General features: G+C 29.5%; 1 protein-coding gene across 1 annotated transcript in view; it reads right to left on the bottom strand.

The window, feature by feature from the left end:
* Positions 1-17712, bottom strand: part of LOC123297763 (F-actin-uncapping protein LRRC16A) — a 30786-nt gene continuing 13074 nt past the window's right edge. Inside the window, exons 3-20 of the mRNA XM_044879535.1 lie at positions 15370-15420; positions 14655-14864; positions 14363-14589; positions 13310-13596; positions 10080-10267; positions 8895-8972; positions 8627-8808; positions 7408-7559; positions 6785-7009; positions 5960-6564; positions 5086-5261; positions 4822-5020; positions 4706-4726; positions 3258-3489; positions 2497-3111; positions 2224-2439; positions 2029-2114; positions 1-285 (exon numbers count right to left, since the gene is read on the bottom strand). Coding sequence (XP_044735470.1) covers positions 157-285; positions 2029-2114; positions 2224-2439; positions 2497-3111; positions 3258-3489; positions 4706-4726; positions 4822-5020; positions 5086-5261; positions 5960-6564; positions 6785-7009; positions 7408-7559; positions 8627-8808; positions 8895-8972; positions 10080-10267; positions 13310-13596; positions 14363-14589; positions 14655-14864; positions 15370-15420 — 3879 coding nt within the window. The 3' untranslated portion in view covers positions 1-156. The remainder of the gene's footprint in view (positions 286-2028; positions 2115-2223; positions 2440-2496; positions 3112-3257; positions 3490-4705; positions 4727-4821; positions 5021-5085; positions 5262-5959; positions 6565-6784; positions 7010-7407; positions 7560-8626; positions 8809-8894; positions 8973-10079; positions 10268-13309; positions 13597-14362; positions 14590-14654; positions 14865-15369; positions 15421-17712) is intronic.

The following is a 17712-nucleotide window of genomic DNA, read 5'->3' as shown; positions in this document are numbered from 1 at the left end:
CGTTATTTCTTTTTTTTTTTTGTTTTTAAAATTTAAATTACGAAGAGATTTGAAATACTATTTTCTTTAAAGTTAAAGTATTATAATAGTATAGGTATAGGTTTTTAAACAAGAAAAGTCTTCTTAAGTCACAAAATAAATTCATAATAAATTTTTTTATACGTCAATCGAATCATCGAAGTTGTAATTGTCATCGCGTGTAAGGCTACTTCTATTTAATAATTTGCCTTTATGTTGATAGAGTGGATTCGATGCACTGAGTTTCAATCCATCAACCAGTTTCTCCTAAAACAAGAATATTCATATAAATATAGATAATAAATGAAAACTCTCGGATATTTCGAATCCAAAATCAATTTTTCAATGCGAATCAAATTTCAATTTTTTATTAATTGTATTATATAAATACGGATTTTTACTATCATGTAGCCATCATCAGTATGAATAACCTAATCGTAATTACTCTTATAGTGTGTGTTATTCGTTGCTAACTTGGTGACGGTCTGCACAGCGACTAAGATTAATTACGATTAGTTAATTCATACTGATGATGACTACATAGTACGAATTTATATAATACAAAAATTGATCTAGGAAATTGAGGGAAAATCGAAATTTATTTAAAAAATATTCACCATTTATAAAAGAGGTATATATAAAATATTTCATGCAAAAAGAGAGAACGATATTACTTAGCATGAAAGGAGAAGGGAATGCTTTAAATTTTTTATGTTTTAGAGGGAATGCTTTATTATTAATAGAGGGGGAGCAAACAATTTTGTTCTTATATTTATTAGATGGGTTGTTAAAAATATAACGTAGCATGATGATAAGAGGAGGTAGAGAAAAGTAAAAAAATGAAATTTTGTGTAACATATTTTATGAAAAGTTCCTAATACTATTATTAAGTATTTTTCCTCGAATTTTTAAAGTGTTTTAATATAATGAGGCAATCTTTTAATAGATTATAATTCAATTAATTAACTATAAATTTGAATAAATGAATCGGAATTCGAAAATGGTAGGTTTGCAGCTTTTTTACTTTTTTCAGGTTTTCGCACTTTTTTTATATAAAAATCATTAGTTTATTTGGTTTTTATTTGTAATAGTTTGAATTTTAATGTAATTTGCAACAAGCATTGAAAACTAAAGCATTTCCTAAACTAAATTTTGAAAGCGCCGCTAGGCTTTTATCTATTGGTATGTAACCGTTGTTTCATAACGGTTCCATAACATCCTTAATTTCCACTGGTCTGAAATAATTTCCAATGAAGAGCTATGGAACATATGCCAACAAACACCATTGAATGAATATTACCATAAAACAACGTAAATATGGGTGGATTGGACACGTGTTAAGAAGGCAACATAACATTGCCAAAGAAGCACTGAAATGGAACCCCCAAAAACGAAAAATAAGCCATCCTCGACATCCCTGGCAAAGAACCGTAGATAAAGATGTAGCTGAAGAAAACAAGTTGATGATGCAAAATCGAGTTCAATTACACATATATTTAAGCACAAATTCTTATTCAGTATGGGTTTTTGGGATATGAGTATAGGGGAAGGTGATTTAAAATCAAACAAATAATAATTAGGGGTAAATGAAACTAATAATTTTAAGAGAATAGAATATAAATTTTTCAGTGATGTTCTAAGGCGAATTTTATGCCGTAACACAAAATTTATTAGTTATTTTAAACATTATTTTGTCGGAAAACGGGAGTTATAGTTGGTATTTCTCGATGGGATTCGAATTACCGAGGGTTCCAGTCATAATGTCTATGTTGTAATTACAAGTCGAATGTTGACCTTAAACACCTACAACCTACCTTTTTGAAATCATTTTTTGATTGGAGTGGATAGAAATTTCATTAATACAGTAGAATCTCGATAGCTAGATAAAAATTACTTTCGAATCTCAAAACGTATTTACTGTATACAAATTGTTCCTTTTTGAGACGAATTTTCGAGAGTCTATTGTAAATAATTAAAAAAATAAAAATAAATAAAATAAATGAAAAATACCTCTAAAACACTGGGAATAATTTTTCCAGGTATTAGTTTCCTAGGAGCAGGAATAGGATGACTTTCTAGCCATTTCGTTGTTGATTCTACTTGAATACAACCAAATTCAAAATAAAACAAGCCAAAAGAAAATAAAACAAAATTAAAAATAAAATACAAACAAAATTAAATGTATATTATGTATCTTTTATTAACCTGAATCCTTTTTTTCACCTCCATTTCGATTAATCCCCGCTGCCATATCACGAACTGACCTTCTTTCGCTACACTCACTTGGAACATCATCTAATGCATCACCGGAATCCGGTGTATTACCGGTAGATGTATTTGGCGATGATCCATCACTCAACAATGAAAATTCGCCAGATTTTCGATCAGAACTCATCGACCATGGACGTGGTTTCGATGGAGCTGGAGTTAAAATTTCTTTAATTTTTGATATTTTTCTAACATTTTCAGTTGACTTACTGTTTGATGAATCTTTTAATGATTTTAATATCGGTGATTTCGGTACATCTGATCCAGTTTTTGGCAAACCATTAGTTGGCGATCTAATCACTTCCGCAACAGGACATACTTTTACTTTACGGTATTCATCTAAATGTTTCTTATCTTGACAAATACTACTACTACTATTTTCACGGGAAATTGTTGGACTATCGTCAGTAGCACGTTTGGCAAGTGGAGAAGCTGTTAGTGGAGAATCACCTTGAGAACGTCGTCCAATTAATGGTGAATACTTTTCTAAATTATCACTTGATCGAGATCGTGGTGCTGGTTCTAATAAACCACATACTCCTTTTAAAAGTGGCGAACTTCTACCTAATTTCACTTTTCTATCATCACTTAATACAGGTGTTGTTTCACCTGAAGTTAAACTATTGTATCTATGATTGGGACTGCCATCAGCTTGAAATGATAACGAGCTACATTCATCTGATGTTGGAGAAATTAGTGGCGTAGTTGGTGTTACAGAACCTGGTCGGAAAAATGTATCCAAACCTTCACCAAGATCTTCAAACATATCTGCCGGTTTTAGCATAGGTCGAGTGGGTGCACGTGTTTTTGTTCGACGTGGCCGTCCTATAATATAAATTAAAATTTGTACAAAATAATTATATGTTTCAAGCAAAAATATCCTTATAAAAACGCGTTTTTTTTTTGTTATATTCGACATAGGAAATTTTTATGGAAATTTTCATAATGATATTTACAGGATAAAAACAAACCTTTGACTAGATGTTGCAGCTGTTGAGTTGCATTCGGTAATTCAGCAACGGAATCCAAAGATTCTTCAGCTGATCGAGGTAAATGTGTACCAGACGGTAACGATAAATTTAATGGCGGTAACATTCCAGGTATATCATCAGCTGACAATCCTTCAACACTATCCACAACAGATTTTGGCCGCATTTTACGACCATGTAAACTTTTACGTTTCATAGACATATGTGGAGTAGCCTTTAAAACAATACGAAGTTAAATTAAATATACAAGAACATCAAATTAGTGACAAAAGACACGCAAAGCCATCATCATTTGATAGATCAAAGTTAAAGAACTTGATGCCAGGAATGTGTCAATTTTCAATCATATAAAGATAAGTAGAGGTAAATTACTTCAACTTCCATTAGTAAAAAAATAGCCTTAAGAGGAACGCCCACCAAGAATACATGTTTCCCATTCGTGGCAATGTTAAAAAAGAGTATACGAGTTTCAACGCCTCTAGTGATTGGGTCCAGTCATAAACGCTCTTCATCTCCACAATTTTCTTTAAAAAAATTCTGTTAGCAGAGCGTAGTTTCGATCTAAGGACCTCTGGGTTATGGGCCACCACGCTTCCACTGCGCCACTCATTATGTTGTAGTATTTACAGTATGTAAATACAGTAGTATTTACAGTATGGATTTTGGAGTAATAGGAGAATCATCTCTCTATATAAAAAGTGTCCGTCGTAAAGCATTAAATAAGGATGGTCGTGCTGTAGCAAAAGTGTACATTTTAAAAGATGTACTCAAAGTAATAAGAGTAGGATAGATAACTAAACAATAAACAAGAGAAGGGCAGAGAAGTTCAAATCAAACACACTTATAGCAACTTTATTTAATGCTTTTTTCTGGACACTTAGTCAAACAGCCTTAAAAGATGATACTCCTTTTACTCTACACTCCATAATTTACAGGATCCAAATACCAGATGGATTTCGTGCCTGTATACGCGACCTCCTCCTCTATCTTATACTCATTGGTTTGAACTTTAAGTAAGTATACATGAAAACAATTTAAATAAAACAGATAGATTAAGCAATTCAAGCATTTCAGAAAACTTTTTGGACATATTTGAAATTAGTTTACTGTAAATGTTTTCAACCGAATTAAAATCACAGTTGTTATTCTTGACCATACGATCCTACTCTTTTTAATGAGAAAATATTCATTACTTAATTTCAATGTATCGCTTTTAAACAATCTTAAACCCAGTTTATCTGCGGCGCAAAACGTATACGATTTCAAAGCAGCTATTTGATTTGCTTGCTTGCTTCCACCACCAAAGCGAGGTAATGTAAATATCTGTAGCTATTATGGCCTTACTATCTGCTTTAATATGTAGAATTCCATCGTAGATAAAATAAAATAATAAAGAATTTAAACATTTTAGATAATTTTCCAATACTTACAAGATTTAAATATTCCAATTTCTTAGCATGAGTAAAAGGAAAGAAATCATTTTTTAATATTTTAAAATTGGAGAAATAAATAAACATAAGTATTAATGGCAGAAAAAAATATTTACCATTGGTGATTGATCCGACATTTGACTAGTATTATCCGCAGATGAAGTTGGTTCACTGTCAATACTACCGTACGGTGATCTAGGTGGTATATAATGTGGTGCTGCACCAACTAATGCTCGATGGCATCTTGATAATTGTTCCACAACCTCATCAGTTATTCTTTCTGATAAATTAGCAGCAACAGCTAAATTAATTCCACTGAAATAATATCATAATATATAATTATTTTTTTATTTTTCCAGTATAATTTGCAAATTACATACTTTATACGATTCATAATTTCAGTTCCTGCTTGATCTTGTAAGCATGTTCGTATAAATGTTTCTGATATTGATGTTTTCTCAGTACAAGCTTGTCGTAATTCACGACGATACCGATCACTACCTAATAAAAGTGGACATTGATCACCTGCACACGCTAACATACTATCCAATGATCCCTAAAAATACATTATTTAGTAATATAAATAACCAATTTCTTTTTATTTTTTAAATATTTATATATTATTGCTCTATCTTCCTCATTCCTTTATCACTTTCCTTTATTTACGCCTCATTTCAAACTTTTCGTGGTGACTACCGACGAAAAACAAAATCACTATCTAAAAATTTACTGCCTAGGAAAATGCAGGCTAGAGAAATAATATTAACATTTAATTTTGTCCATTATGTAATTTTTATAACATATGTTTAATAAAATTGCCTATAAATAAAAACAAAGTAAATTTGTATCACTTATATATTATTTTTCTAGGCTGTTTTTAAGCGCGGGTACCGCACTGCGGAATTTCGTACGAGTCGAGCAAATTTATCAAAACTCTTTTTATATCTTTTATTTTTAGTGATACTATAGATACATATCAATTATGTTATTCAATATGTCCGAATTCCGTAGAAGATGCGAACACTTACATTGAAGATAATATGCGTTAAATACTGATCTATTAAAAATTGAAAATAATGATATCAAATAGTTAGAATACGGGAAGACAATATTAATTATATACAAGCAAGATCATACAGATGTATTTTTAAGAGCTGGAAAACAAATTTGAAAAGCTTACTTGTCAAACTTCGAATTTCCCTTAATACTAACTTGAAGAAATATTGAAAGCCTAGTTGAATCTTTTAAACTTACTTGTAAATAATTAGTAACAACACCATGTAGTTCTTCAGACATTAATTTCAATTTGATTTCAACAGGATTACTTTCATCTCGTCGCTGTACAACTTCTTGTAAACGGGGTAATATATGCTTAGAATTATCAGCATCTTGTATTAAAGCTGTTGCATGATTAATATCATTATTCATATCACATGATTCGGCTGCTAATGTTTTAATTGTATCTTGTGTTTGTACAACTAAACGATCAACCATTTGTTGTGTGGAACTTAATAAGAAACCTTGTTGTAATCTAAATGCATTACCATTGCTATATTTCTGTGGTGATACATTACGATATAATAAATCTTGTATTTTACGCATTAAATAATCGGTACGTTCTGAATTTGTTTTCATACATGGTGTTATATCATATATTGGAAATGGTATATAACGTAATGTATAATTTGATTCTAATGCGTATGCTAAATCACTATAACCTTGTACTGTTATATTATTTTTATCATAAATAATTGTACGTAAACGATTATTGATTTGTAATGCTTTTGCTAATAATCGTGCACCTGAATCACCCATTAAATTACCACTAATATCAATAGTTTGTAAACATTGATTACTACCTGTAAATTAATCACTTTATGAGTAAATACAGCGTTTTTACATTGGATTTAAGAAATCTAATATTGAAAGTATTTGGGACAAATAAAAGTATGCAATCAATAGGGAATATTCTACTAGAAATTCGGAATTTTTGTGAAATCAGTTCAAAATTTATTTTCCTATTTACGATAAAGATGCGTTCGTAATGTTTAAACAAGTTAAATTATTATTCTACTTTACCTAATGCATTAATTAAATTATATAAATCACTTTTTAATTTTGAATCTGGAATGTATAAAGATTCCAAAACACAATCTTCTTCTTGGATCATTTGAACTAATGCATCCATTATTGAACCAATATGTTTGGCTTTCATATTATTTACATTACGACCCATATGTAAATGTTTTAATGACTTGTTTTTACCTATTGCCGTTATTACTGGTGCTAATTCTACGTCCATATCTACAAATAAAAAAAATTTTTATTTGATTGAAAAAAAATTGGAAACTCAAAATAGTACATTACGTCTCATTTTAGAGCAACAAATCGTACGAGTTTGTATAAAGAGTGTGGCGAAAAAAGAACTTTTTGGTTTTAATTCCCTGTAATTTTAAATTTTAATCTTTATATTTTATTTCAGTATTTTATAAAAAATAAACTTGGGGAATTTCTAATGGAACAACGAACCGAAATCGTTGTTCTTGCCCAAGCAATAAATGGATATAAGAGTTATTTAATAATATACCTTACAAAAAATAAATAGCGTTTATTTAAAAATGTTCTTAAAAATTCAATCCGTAACGTTCATATTCGCTAAATACTAAATACTTTTTTTTTTTAAATAATCGTTTAATACTTACTATTATCCGAAATATCTAAGGTTGATATACAACGAACACCGTGTATACAAGATTCTAGAACATGCGCACCATGTGTACCTAATGTATTATTACTTAAATCTAAATGCATTTCTGTTGTAGATTCATTGCACGCTAGTCCCAGCAACAAATGTCTGTAAGGTGAATAATGATCGAATGAAATTAAAAGTAAAAATAATTAGCTTAATTTGTTTTTGTGTTTTATAGTATTTACAGTTAGAAAATGACTGAATGCTATTTAAATCATTTAATGGAAAAAAAATATTTCTGTGCATTAATTATGGAACATTTTTCTTATAAAAAAAAAAATTAAATATATATAGTGTGTCCCCGGATAGAGGTAAATTTCCTTATTTTGTATTTTAAGAAAAAAAGTCATTCCTTATAAGAAGTTTTACTTATTCTGAAAAGTATGTAGGTATATTTAAAACTTCTTAATAATGTACAGGGTAGCCAAAAATTTGGAATCACTATTTTTATTTTTGGTAAACTACCCTTCTTTTTTATAAGTTGGCGAAATGTTACTAAGAAAAGTTACTCGCAATTAAAAACTATGACTCTATATAAAATATCAAGAAGATTCGTGTACTTTAATTATAGCATCATTTTTTATTTGAACAAAAGCTCTAATTATAAAAAAACGTAAGAAAGAAAATAATAATAAATCAATTAACATGTACTATTCGAGAGTGTAATTTTTTGTGTACTAGTTTAGAAAATTAAAAAGAAAATTTATTTTCTCGGATAAACATTCAATAAGAATGGAATTGTCAAAGTTGGAAAGATCTTTTTGATATATTGTATAGAGTCATAATTGTTAATTTCGAGTAAGTTTTTTTTAGTAACATTTTATCAAATCTTAAAAACGAAGGGTAGTTTACCCAAAAAAAAATAATGATACCTAATTTTTGGCTACCCTATACATTATTTAGAAGTTTTAAATATTCCTACATACTTTTCATAATAAGCAAAACTTCTTATAAAGAATGACTTTTTTTTCTTAAAATACAAAATAAGAAAATTTACAACTATAGTTACATCTATCCGGGGACACACTATATATATAGAATATGCTTGCAATGTAAAGTGAAATTTCTTTGGAGCCAAAATTAGAGCTTCAAATATTTGGCAAACTCATAACTTCGATTTACCTAGCTTGGAAACATTTTCTGATCTAGGTATACTATTCTGTTATACTTACTTAAGAGCTTCCAATGGTAATTTACAATGTGCCATATTTAAGTATTTTAAACTAAGTGTACTTGTAAAAAATTGTTTAAACGATGGTGGCACCTCTTTACTCTTTTTTGTACTAAATGGGTTACGTGACACATTCAAATGTGATAAATTTGTAGCACATCCACGTAACAGAGCACCAAAAAGCTGTAAAAGAATTTCTTTGTTAAATAAATTTAAAAAAAAATCCAAGTATTAAATTGCAAAAATTAAAAAAAAAAAAATTTACTTACACTCTCCAAAGTAGTTTCAGTTGATGCAATATCTAAATAACTAATGGCATTTGGTTGAGCCAAAAAATTATACAAATTCTAAAACAAAAAATTATTTTTAAAAATATATCAGTAATTGGATATTTTACGTTAAAATGTAGTTAATTGGATATTTATTCCAGTGAATAAGGATTTTTGACTTCGTGGCTAAAGCTGATATTTGGCACAAGCCCCCATAAAAAGTCCCTTATAAAAACTTATCTTGGGTACAGCGTGTTTCGACGGGTTGACACAACACAGCCGAGATATCTTGTTTTTTTTTTTTTCAGGATAAAAGGAGAACTTTCGGTGTAAATTAGAAAATATTAATTTGCGCTTATAACATTCATTGAGAGAATCCTCAGTTTTTATATGTAAAAGACCTTTTATTTAAAATTTTATAAACTTAATTTAAAACTCTGGATTTTTGTAGCTATTGTTATGCAGTTCTAAAGTCTTAATGGACATATTGTCCTAATAACACAAGTTTTTGACAGACGAGGGAGTAAACGCCTTCAGAAGCTTAAGAAAAGTCGCTAGAATATTCTACATTTAATGATCTATCTATCTTACGAGATACCAAGCCAAGGCATGCTTAAAATATTTATTCACAAATTTTTGTAAAACTTGAACCTTTTTCGTTAGAAAGTTACCCAGTAGGATATTTTAGCTATTCTGTAAGTAATTCTGTGAGGTACTTTTGGATAGGTTATCAAAAATATAATACAATTTTTCGAGAGACTTTTCTTCTAAGAAAAATATTACACCAGATATATGTTTCCGAGTGTGTGTATTAGCATGTATATTTGAACTTCGACCTACAGTATATCAAAAACCTTTGTTCTTAGAATTTTTTGCCCGGACGAACATTTGATCCTGTCATCAAGATCTATGTGAATGCGAATGCTTTTTTTTCCTTGTTAAACCTGAGAGGTTTGTGGATTTGCAGAACCTTATAATAAATAGTTCCAAAATGCATAGTTAGTCCAAAAATAAAAACAACCATTTTTTTTGCAAAATTCATAAATTTACTTTTAAACTTCAAACTGGCACTACCTGGCCATTGGATTTCAGGCTGAATTCGATTGTATGGTTATTATATTGGCGTCAAAAATCCTTATTCATTGCATTATTTATCTATTTTTATTGATAAAAATAAAAACTTACATTAATATCATCCTTTAAATTATTACCACTTAAATCCAAATGTGTTAATGATGTATGCATACTTTTATTTAATGACATCGCATGTGCAAGTTGATTGACTCCTTTTGCGGTTAAACCACAATGTGCTAAACTTAAGCGTACTAATCCTTTTGGAACACGAGCAACTGGACCACTTAAATGCATGGCACCTGTTTTTTATATCGAAAAAACAAAATTATTAACATCTGTAATTTTTATTCAATTTTTAAACAAAAAAGCTATTTTAGAGTCAAAAAAATGGTTTATACATGAGAAATTATAAAAATTATGCTCGTAATATGAACATAAAACAGAACAGTTTTTTTTTAAATTGAGATTTGTTTACAACTTTTTGTTGCTAGTTTTAAAGCGATTTAAGAATGTATTAAGAATTGGCGATTATATTAATATAGCGACAAAATAATAATAATATTATAAAGATTAGATCATTAATTAAATAGTACTTAAAATTATAAGAAGCTCAAGTTTTCAATCAGAGAATTTATCGAGGATTAACTGATATAATTGAAGAGAGTCCTCTTACAGCAAAAACCGGGAATAACAAGGAACTTAAGTTATCGTTTTCTTCCGCTCTTTTTGTGCTAGCTCTTGTAATAGTTATGATGCAGTGGCAGACCCAAGTTCAGGATCTTTACCTTCAAACCAATGTCTTGGAAAAATTGCTACTATATTGTCAATAAATGTCTTTTGTGAAGTGAAAGTATTACAGCCCCTCGATTCAGAAACATCAATATGACAACGGATGTGTGGTCTATTTACGTGTCTGAGTGTGTGTGTGTGTGTGTGTGAGTGTGCATTTGCGTGATAGTAAGCGTGAGTTTGTGTGCGCCTGCTTGTATCGAAACGAAACCTTTGTATATCAAAACCGAAAATATTTCATACCTTTGCGACCTTTATGTCTCAAATCCTGTTTGTACTCGAACTTCAATAAGCTGAGGTGTAAGCACTAGAAAAGTGGCCCTCTTTTAACACTTTCAAATTATATTATTAATATTAAATAAAAAGATCACCAATAATATAGGAGTTGCATTTTGGTTAATTTTTTTAAAATGTTTCGACAAGATAGCTCTGATAAAAAGTATCCCTTGGCCCAAAGAATTGGATCGAAATGAAAATTTCAAATGTTTTGCACAGGTTCCTTAAATCTTATGGATATTCTTAAATCGCTATAAAACTTTACACATGCATATTTTTATGTACATGCGCGAATAAATGAATGAGGTTTCTGTAATGTAAAAAAAGTTTAATTTTGATTTATGAATAATAAATTTTGGTATATACATTTAATTTATACAATTAACAACAGAAAAGTTTCAAAAGCAAACTTTTTACTTTTACTTTGGAATATTTCAGAATTATAAAACTTTTCCTTTAACATTATTTGGAATATTGAAATGATTTATTCATATAATTGAAAATTTTTTGTTGTCTAGATTTATTCGAATGATTGGAAAAGAAATGTAACGATCGAATTATTGGAGAATGTTTCTAATTGATAACAAAACAAAAATTAAAATTAAAAAAATCAATCAAATTTTATAATGAATTAATAAAGCACAACAAGCTTTTTGAGCTGATTTGTGTGAATATTATTTGATTAAATATTTATTTAGGCACACCTTGCATTAGTTTTGAAACTAATCCACATAAACTAGTTGCACCTACAAGATAAAAGAAAATATAGCAAATTTACAATAACAAAACAAAAAAATAATTAGGCACATTAATAAAATTAATTTAAGCACACCCCAAAATATATTAATTTCTGTTAAGTGTAATACATTAATTTAAAATGATCATTAAATCAAAAAAATGTACTTTTATTTTCAAAAAAAAATTAATTATTGGCAAAATATGCTTTTAAGAGAGTTTTTTGAAAATGTATCAATCCTTCCAACAGTACTCCATCATTACCAGCGTGAGATTTCCCAAACGAATGCATATTTTGTCCAAAGTTATATTTTTTACAACTTATTTTGTTTTAATTACATACTCTATAGCATTCTGCTTTTCTAACACGGTAGTTTTGACACACTCCGTATAATTACTCAGATAAAAGAGTAATAATGTATTACTCGTGTCTCTTAATAAAAACGCTTAAGCGATAATTTTTGAAAGCTCCACTAACATAAAATATTTACAGTAATTTACAAATTTTGTTTTAAATTATAAAAATTCGCGCTTTGGACATGTTCAAATTTCTATAGTTTATATTTTGCACAAAGCCTATATTAATAAACTAAGAACTTCTGAATATGTGTATGTCGCAGCCAACTAGCTTAATTAGCCATTCAATTAACTGTCTAGCCTTTTTACTCAACGGCACCGTTCAATTAGCACCCTGAACGATTTCCAGCCGTATCGTCTAATACAACATTTAATGAAGGGGCTGATTGATGCTTAGGCCATTTATAAAATAGGGTAATAGGGTTCCATGGCATTTGAATCCGCAAAAAAATAAAAAAATTTGTTTTTAAAAGAAGCACATTTATTATTGCGACAGATTCAAAGCAGACTTGCAACTACATTTTTTGAATCCCTTGCCCCCGAAAGGTGAGAGACTTGCCACAGTGTCTCTCAAAGAAATTAGACATGGAATTTCGCCGCACTAGTTTGTATCTGAGTACTGCAACTCTTGTCATTAAATCCAGTTATCACACAGTGTGTGGGTTTCATCGTCAAGTGGCAGAAAATGGAACTAAATTTAAATGACTAAGGCTAAACAAGAAGTTAAACGTTATCAATCTAAGTCATTTGCTTAGCTGGCTGATTGAATGGCTGTATACCCTCTAGGCTGCTAGTTTAGTAAAAAGGCTAGGCTATTAATTAAATGGATAATTAAATTAGTTGACTACGACATACAAATGAGTGAGTCAAATGAATATATATGGCATAAGATGATTATTTCGTTAGCTAGTTTTTTTCTTGAAGGTTAAATTATCCCTCTATTAACTAGTCAACGTACTCAATTTCGTTTTGGTTAACTTTTGTAGTGTATTAGTTTGCATATAATATATTTCAATCCGATATTTTATTCTGACAGATTGAGGTTTATTAATTTTATTCAAATTTTGCGATAATCAAAGAACGCAAAGGATTTCCTCCAGTTATTTAAAGTTAAAACAAACTCATTATGGACGCATTAAACAACAGACATATAGTAAAACCAAATCAAAACACTTATGCCTTACCTTTATCTTCAATCATATTATTAGATAAATCAATTGTATGAAGCGGCGTTGCTTGATTGGCAATTAACGATAATGATAATTTATGTGCAAAATCTGCTTTTAATCCCAGATTATCTAAGTGTAATTCTTCAATACTTAATGATTTACGCATTATATGTAAAATACGTTCAGCAGCCTCATGACTTAATCTAACTGGTAATGTTGCTGGACCTAATACACGACTAGCAACGCGTAAACTTGTAAACCATGTATTATATTCTAATGCGCTAATTATCGGCACTAAATCTCTGTAAATAAAAAAATGCTGATTAAATCATTTGTTAGCCGATCAAAATTAAATAAGTTATGGTACGAGTGCTGGAAAAGTTTTCGAGAGTTTATTTTAAAATGACTGAATTTCGGATATTTCTTTCCTTATTGAAATTAGGAAGGGATGAAAAACGCCTGACATCTGAGAGTGGTTGCGTTAATTAACGATGGATTTGCACTAGTAAAGTAACCGAATTTCTGCTTGGCAAAATAAAACTATATTTTTTAACTATAAAACTAAACGAATCAAGCACGAAATTAATATGCAAAATCCAGTCGTCTTGAAATCAACTTTTTCATGACTTAAGCATTCGAGTTTCTTCTTTTATTATTTGGAAGTAGCAGAAACTTTTCCCTGTGGGTTATCCAAGTATAAACTACGAAAGATTTCGGCCATTAATATCCGTTTTCCTGACAGAAAAAATGTCAACTTTACTTCAATTTTATGAAGCATAAATTTTTTTCGCAGTTCCCGCTAAGTTAAATTAAATCTAGTAGGAGATTAATTAAAAAGCTTGCATTGAAATTGTAATGAAAAATAAAAATCTCTAGGAATACCTATGATTTATTTTAAAAATCCGTAAAATATTAGAAAGTTACACAAAGGGGTTCAATATTCCCAATAATCCTCCTACCTCATTATTATTTGTTGAAAAACCAACTAATACTGCAGAAAAAAGTAAAAAAATTGTTTCCAGTGTTTAGCTGATTCCTAAAAATTAAAATAAATTCCTCAATACTTACTTTTGATCCAAATGATCGAAGTCTTTTAAACATATTTCTCTAGAATCGTGAGCATTATAAATAGTATCTACATCCCAAGCAACTTCTTCACGATACGGTAACGAATGAAAATCACACATGCATGCATACTGTGTAGAAAAACCACCACAAGGCCCCGAATTAGGCCGTCCTGGAGTAACTGAATCATCTTGTAAAAATTGTAATCTTGAACTTGGTATAATATCAACCTGAAAAGAAATGGGAACAATTTATGAGAATAATATAATGAATGAATTTTTGAAGAACAAATTACCTTTCTAATAATATACTGGAGGGGTACAGTAGGAAAAATGTTACGAATAGCTGTTGCCAATGCTGCAACCATACTATCGACTTCATGACTTTTCATGGAATCGTCACCCGTTAAAAATGAGTATACTTTTTCACCAACAACTATACTTAGTTGATTTCCACGTTTACTTTCTATCGCTTGTATTTCCAGGTAGTGGAAGTGGCAATCAATCTGGAAATAAAAATGTATATAGATCCAAAAATTTAAATAGATTTGTTATAAGGGTTGAAAGTTGCTAAATTTTATGTTTTAGGACTAAATCATATCATTTCAAAACGTCGGATTGAATTGAAACTTCGCACACTTATCAAGAACAGATAAAAATACCATAATTTAATAAGTTTGTCCGATTACCCTGATCAGGATCTTCAGGATTAATGATTTTATAATATATTCGGGTGGGCAGATAACATTACATAATATTAATGAATAATAGTGTAAGAAACTAAAAAACACTCTTTTGTAGCTGAACTAAAAAGTAGAAAATAATTAAAAACGTATAATTTCTGAAAGATTGACCAAAATCTTATATGAAGAACAATTTTTATCATAAGAAACCTTGATTTTTCTATACAAATTTTCTTCATCAGATGTTTTATAACGTTCGGTTCCGAAATTAAAAATTATAAGATTTTATAAAAAATATATCTAGCGATAAATGAATATTGCTGCTTACCCGAGTTGGCACTTTGGCAGTGAGTAAAAACAAACGGCATGGGGAAAATACCTGAAATAAACAAGAAAAATATAGAAAACATTATAACACTTTACACTACAAAATTATTTAAGAATAATAAAAACAACTTAAATTTAAAAAAATTGAGAAAGAAATTCCCTTCAAGATTTATATCCAGGATATTCATACAGGAAATTTTTGACCCCTATGTCTATTGATAGGGGTCATAAATTTGATATAAATGCAAAAGTGAGTTTGTTTGTTAAGCTTTCACGCAAAAACTACTGAATGAATTCCAATGAAACTTTACAATAATATAGCTCATACATCAGAATACCACGAGGGTGTAATTTATAAAGATAGTAGCTATCCGCTAGCTTCGCTGGGCGATTTCGAAAACTACTGAATGGATTTGAATGAAACTCTACAATAATATAGCTCATACATCAGAATAACACATAGGCCATAATTTATAAAGATAGCAGTTGCTCGCCCACTTCGCTGGACGATTTCGAAAACTACTGAATCGATTTGAATGAAATTTTACAATAATATAGCTCATACATTAGAATAAAACATAGACTATTATTTATAAAGATACTGGCAGTTCTGGTCACTTCGCCGAAAAATTTTTATTTTAAAAGAGGAGTTGAAGGCTATAACGCAGTGGTCTTTACTTTTAAAATAGAAATTGTGCAGCGAAGCGGACGAATATTATGCTGGTATCCTAATCAGTTGTTAGCTGAATTTATTCTTTTTAGCATCTCGTATATTTAATGAATAGAGTCATTGTATTTTTTTTATTGCGGTAAACAAAAATAAAAAAATAAATAAATTCAAATGAATTTTACTTGCAAAAGCAATTGATATTGAGTATTTTAACAACGGAAACATTACAAAAATAAACGGAAAAACCAATATACTTATCAATATGAAATGTTGACACAAAATATGTATCATTCAAAAAAAATGTACGAATATTTATTTAACAGACTTCAAACAAATGATTCAGTTTAAAAAAAAAAAAAGAAGATTTATAAATTATGCCTTGTCCATTCATACAAGATGGCATAAAAGTAATCGATACTCTTATTTTTTAAGTTTCTTATATACAGGGTATCATAAGCCACGCTTCATCTCTTAGGAATGAATTCGATAAATCAAAGTATGTCAAAAACAATCTAGAAGTATTTCGATCCTAGGTAACATTAACGTTTCGTTAATTATCGTTTTTAATTTTGCAAATTTCTCGATTAATATTGGGAAAATTGTTATAAGAAGCAAAATACTACCACCGAGTTATATATTTTTCAAAAATAAGGCGTGGCAATTGGGTGCTGGATTTCTAAAACAGAATTTCACTTCATATTTTTTTGTATTATTTGAGAAGGCTCAAATTAAAATTTAAAATTATTTATTTTCGACTTATTTTAACATAAGGAACTCATACCGCAGAAACGTGGCGTGATTTATGATACATTCTGTATATCTGTTAATGTTACATTTCATTTTAGCTAAACTCCTCAATAATTCAAAATCTCTGTTAATGTTTTTAAAAATATCACGACCGACGCATTTTAAAAAGGCCAAACACTACGACATTAAATTAAGCGATTAGAAGGAATTGGCTTGGCTCGAAAAGTAGTAGAAGTGATCGATTATTTCAGTAACAAGATAGGTATTGGGAAAAATAGCAAAAACAATCCGTAATATTTTATCAAATCTGATACCAGTTATTTATGCCAGTGCTGTATTAAGCCAGCGCGGATCGTCTTCGTAAATCTACCTGCTTTACCTAAATCTATCTACTTTCTCTTTTTTCTTTCTTTTTTCGGGAGGGGAAGGAGGTAGGTCCTTGTACGGGACCTGTAGCATTTGCTACTCTTACTAAGTGGATAAACCACCACTGATTTATACATTTTTTAAATTTAAAAATAAATATGCATATTAATAATACAAATTTTTTTTGCATGAACATTCTGTACTCATACATTAATCCTCCAAATTAGCTGTAACTGATAATAAAAATGAATTTGAGATTTTACATTGAAATCAAGTCGGTCCTAGTCATTTTTTCTTAGAAATTGAACTTATAACATAATGTTTAAATAAGGAAGTGACTCTTCTGCCATTACCGGAAATCCAAAACCAAACAATCTATACCAATAGCTTAATCATGAAAATGTGATTAATATTGTATTATTGTTTTCCTTCCAAAAATTATAAAAAGTCCGGAGTAAAATTGCTAGATTAATTTTAAAAGATAATTTCGTTTTTTTAATAATACGAGTATCAAATATAGGGTGGGACATAAAAATAAAGTAATTTTTGAATGGGGAATAT

This window comes from Chrysoperla carnea, chromosome 4, assembly GCF_905475395.1.
Source record: "Chrysoperla carnea chromosome 4, inChrCarn1.1, whole genome shotgun sequence".
Classification (NCBI taxonomy): domain Eukaryota; kingdom Metazoa; phylum Arthropoda; class Insecta; order Neuroptera; family Chrysopidae; genus Chrysoperla; species Chrysoperla carnea.
This window is presented reverse-complemented; position numbering and strand designations above follow the sequence as displayed.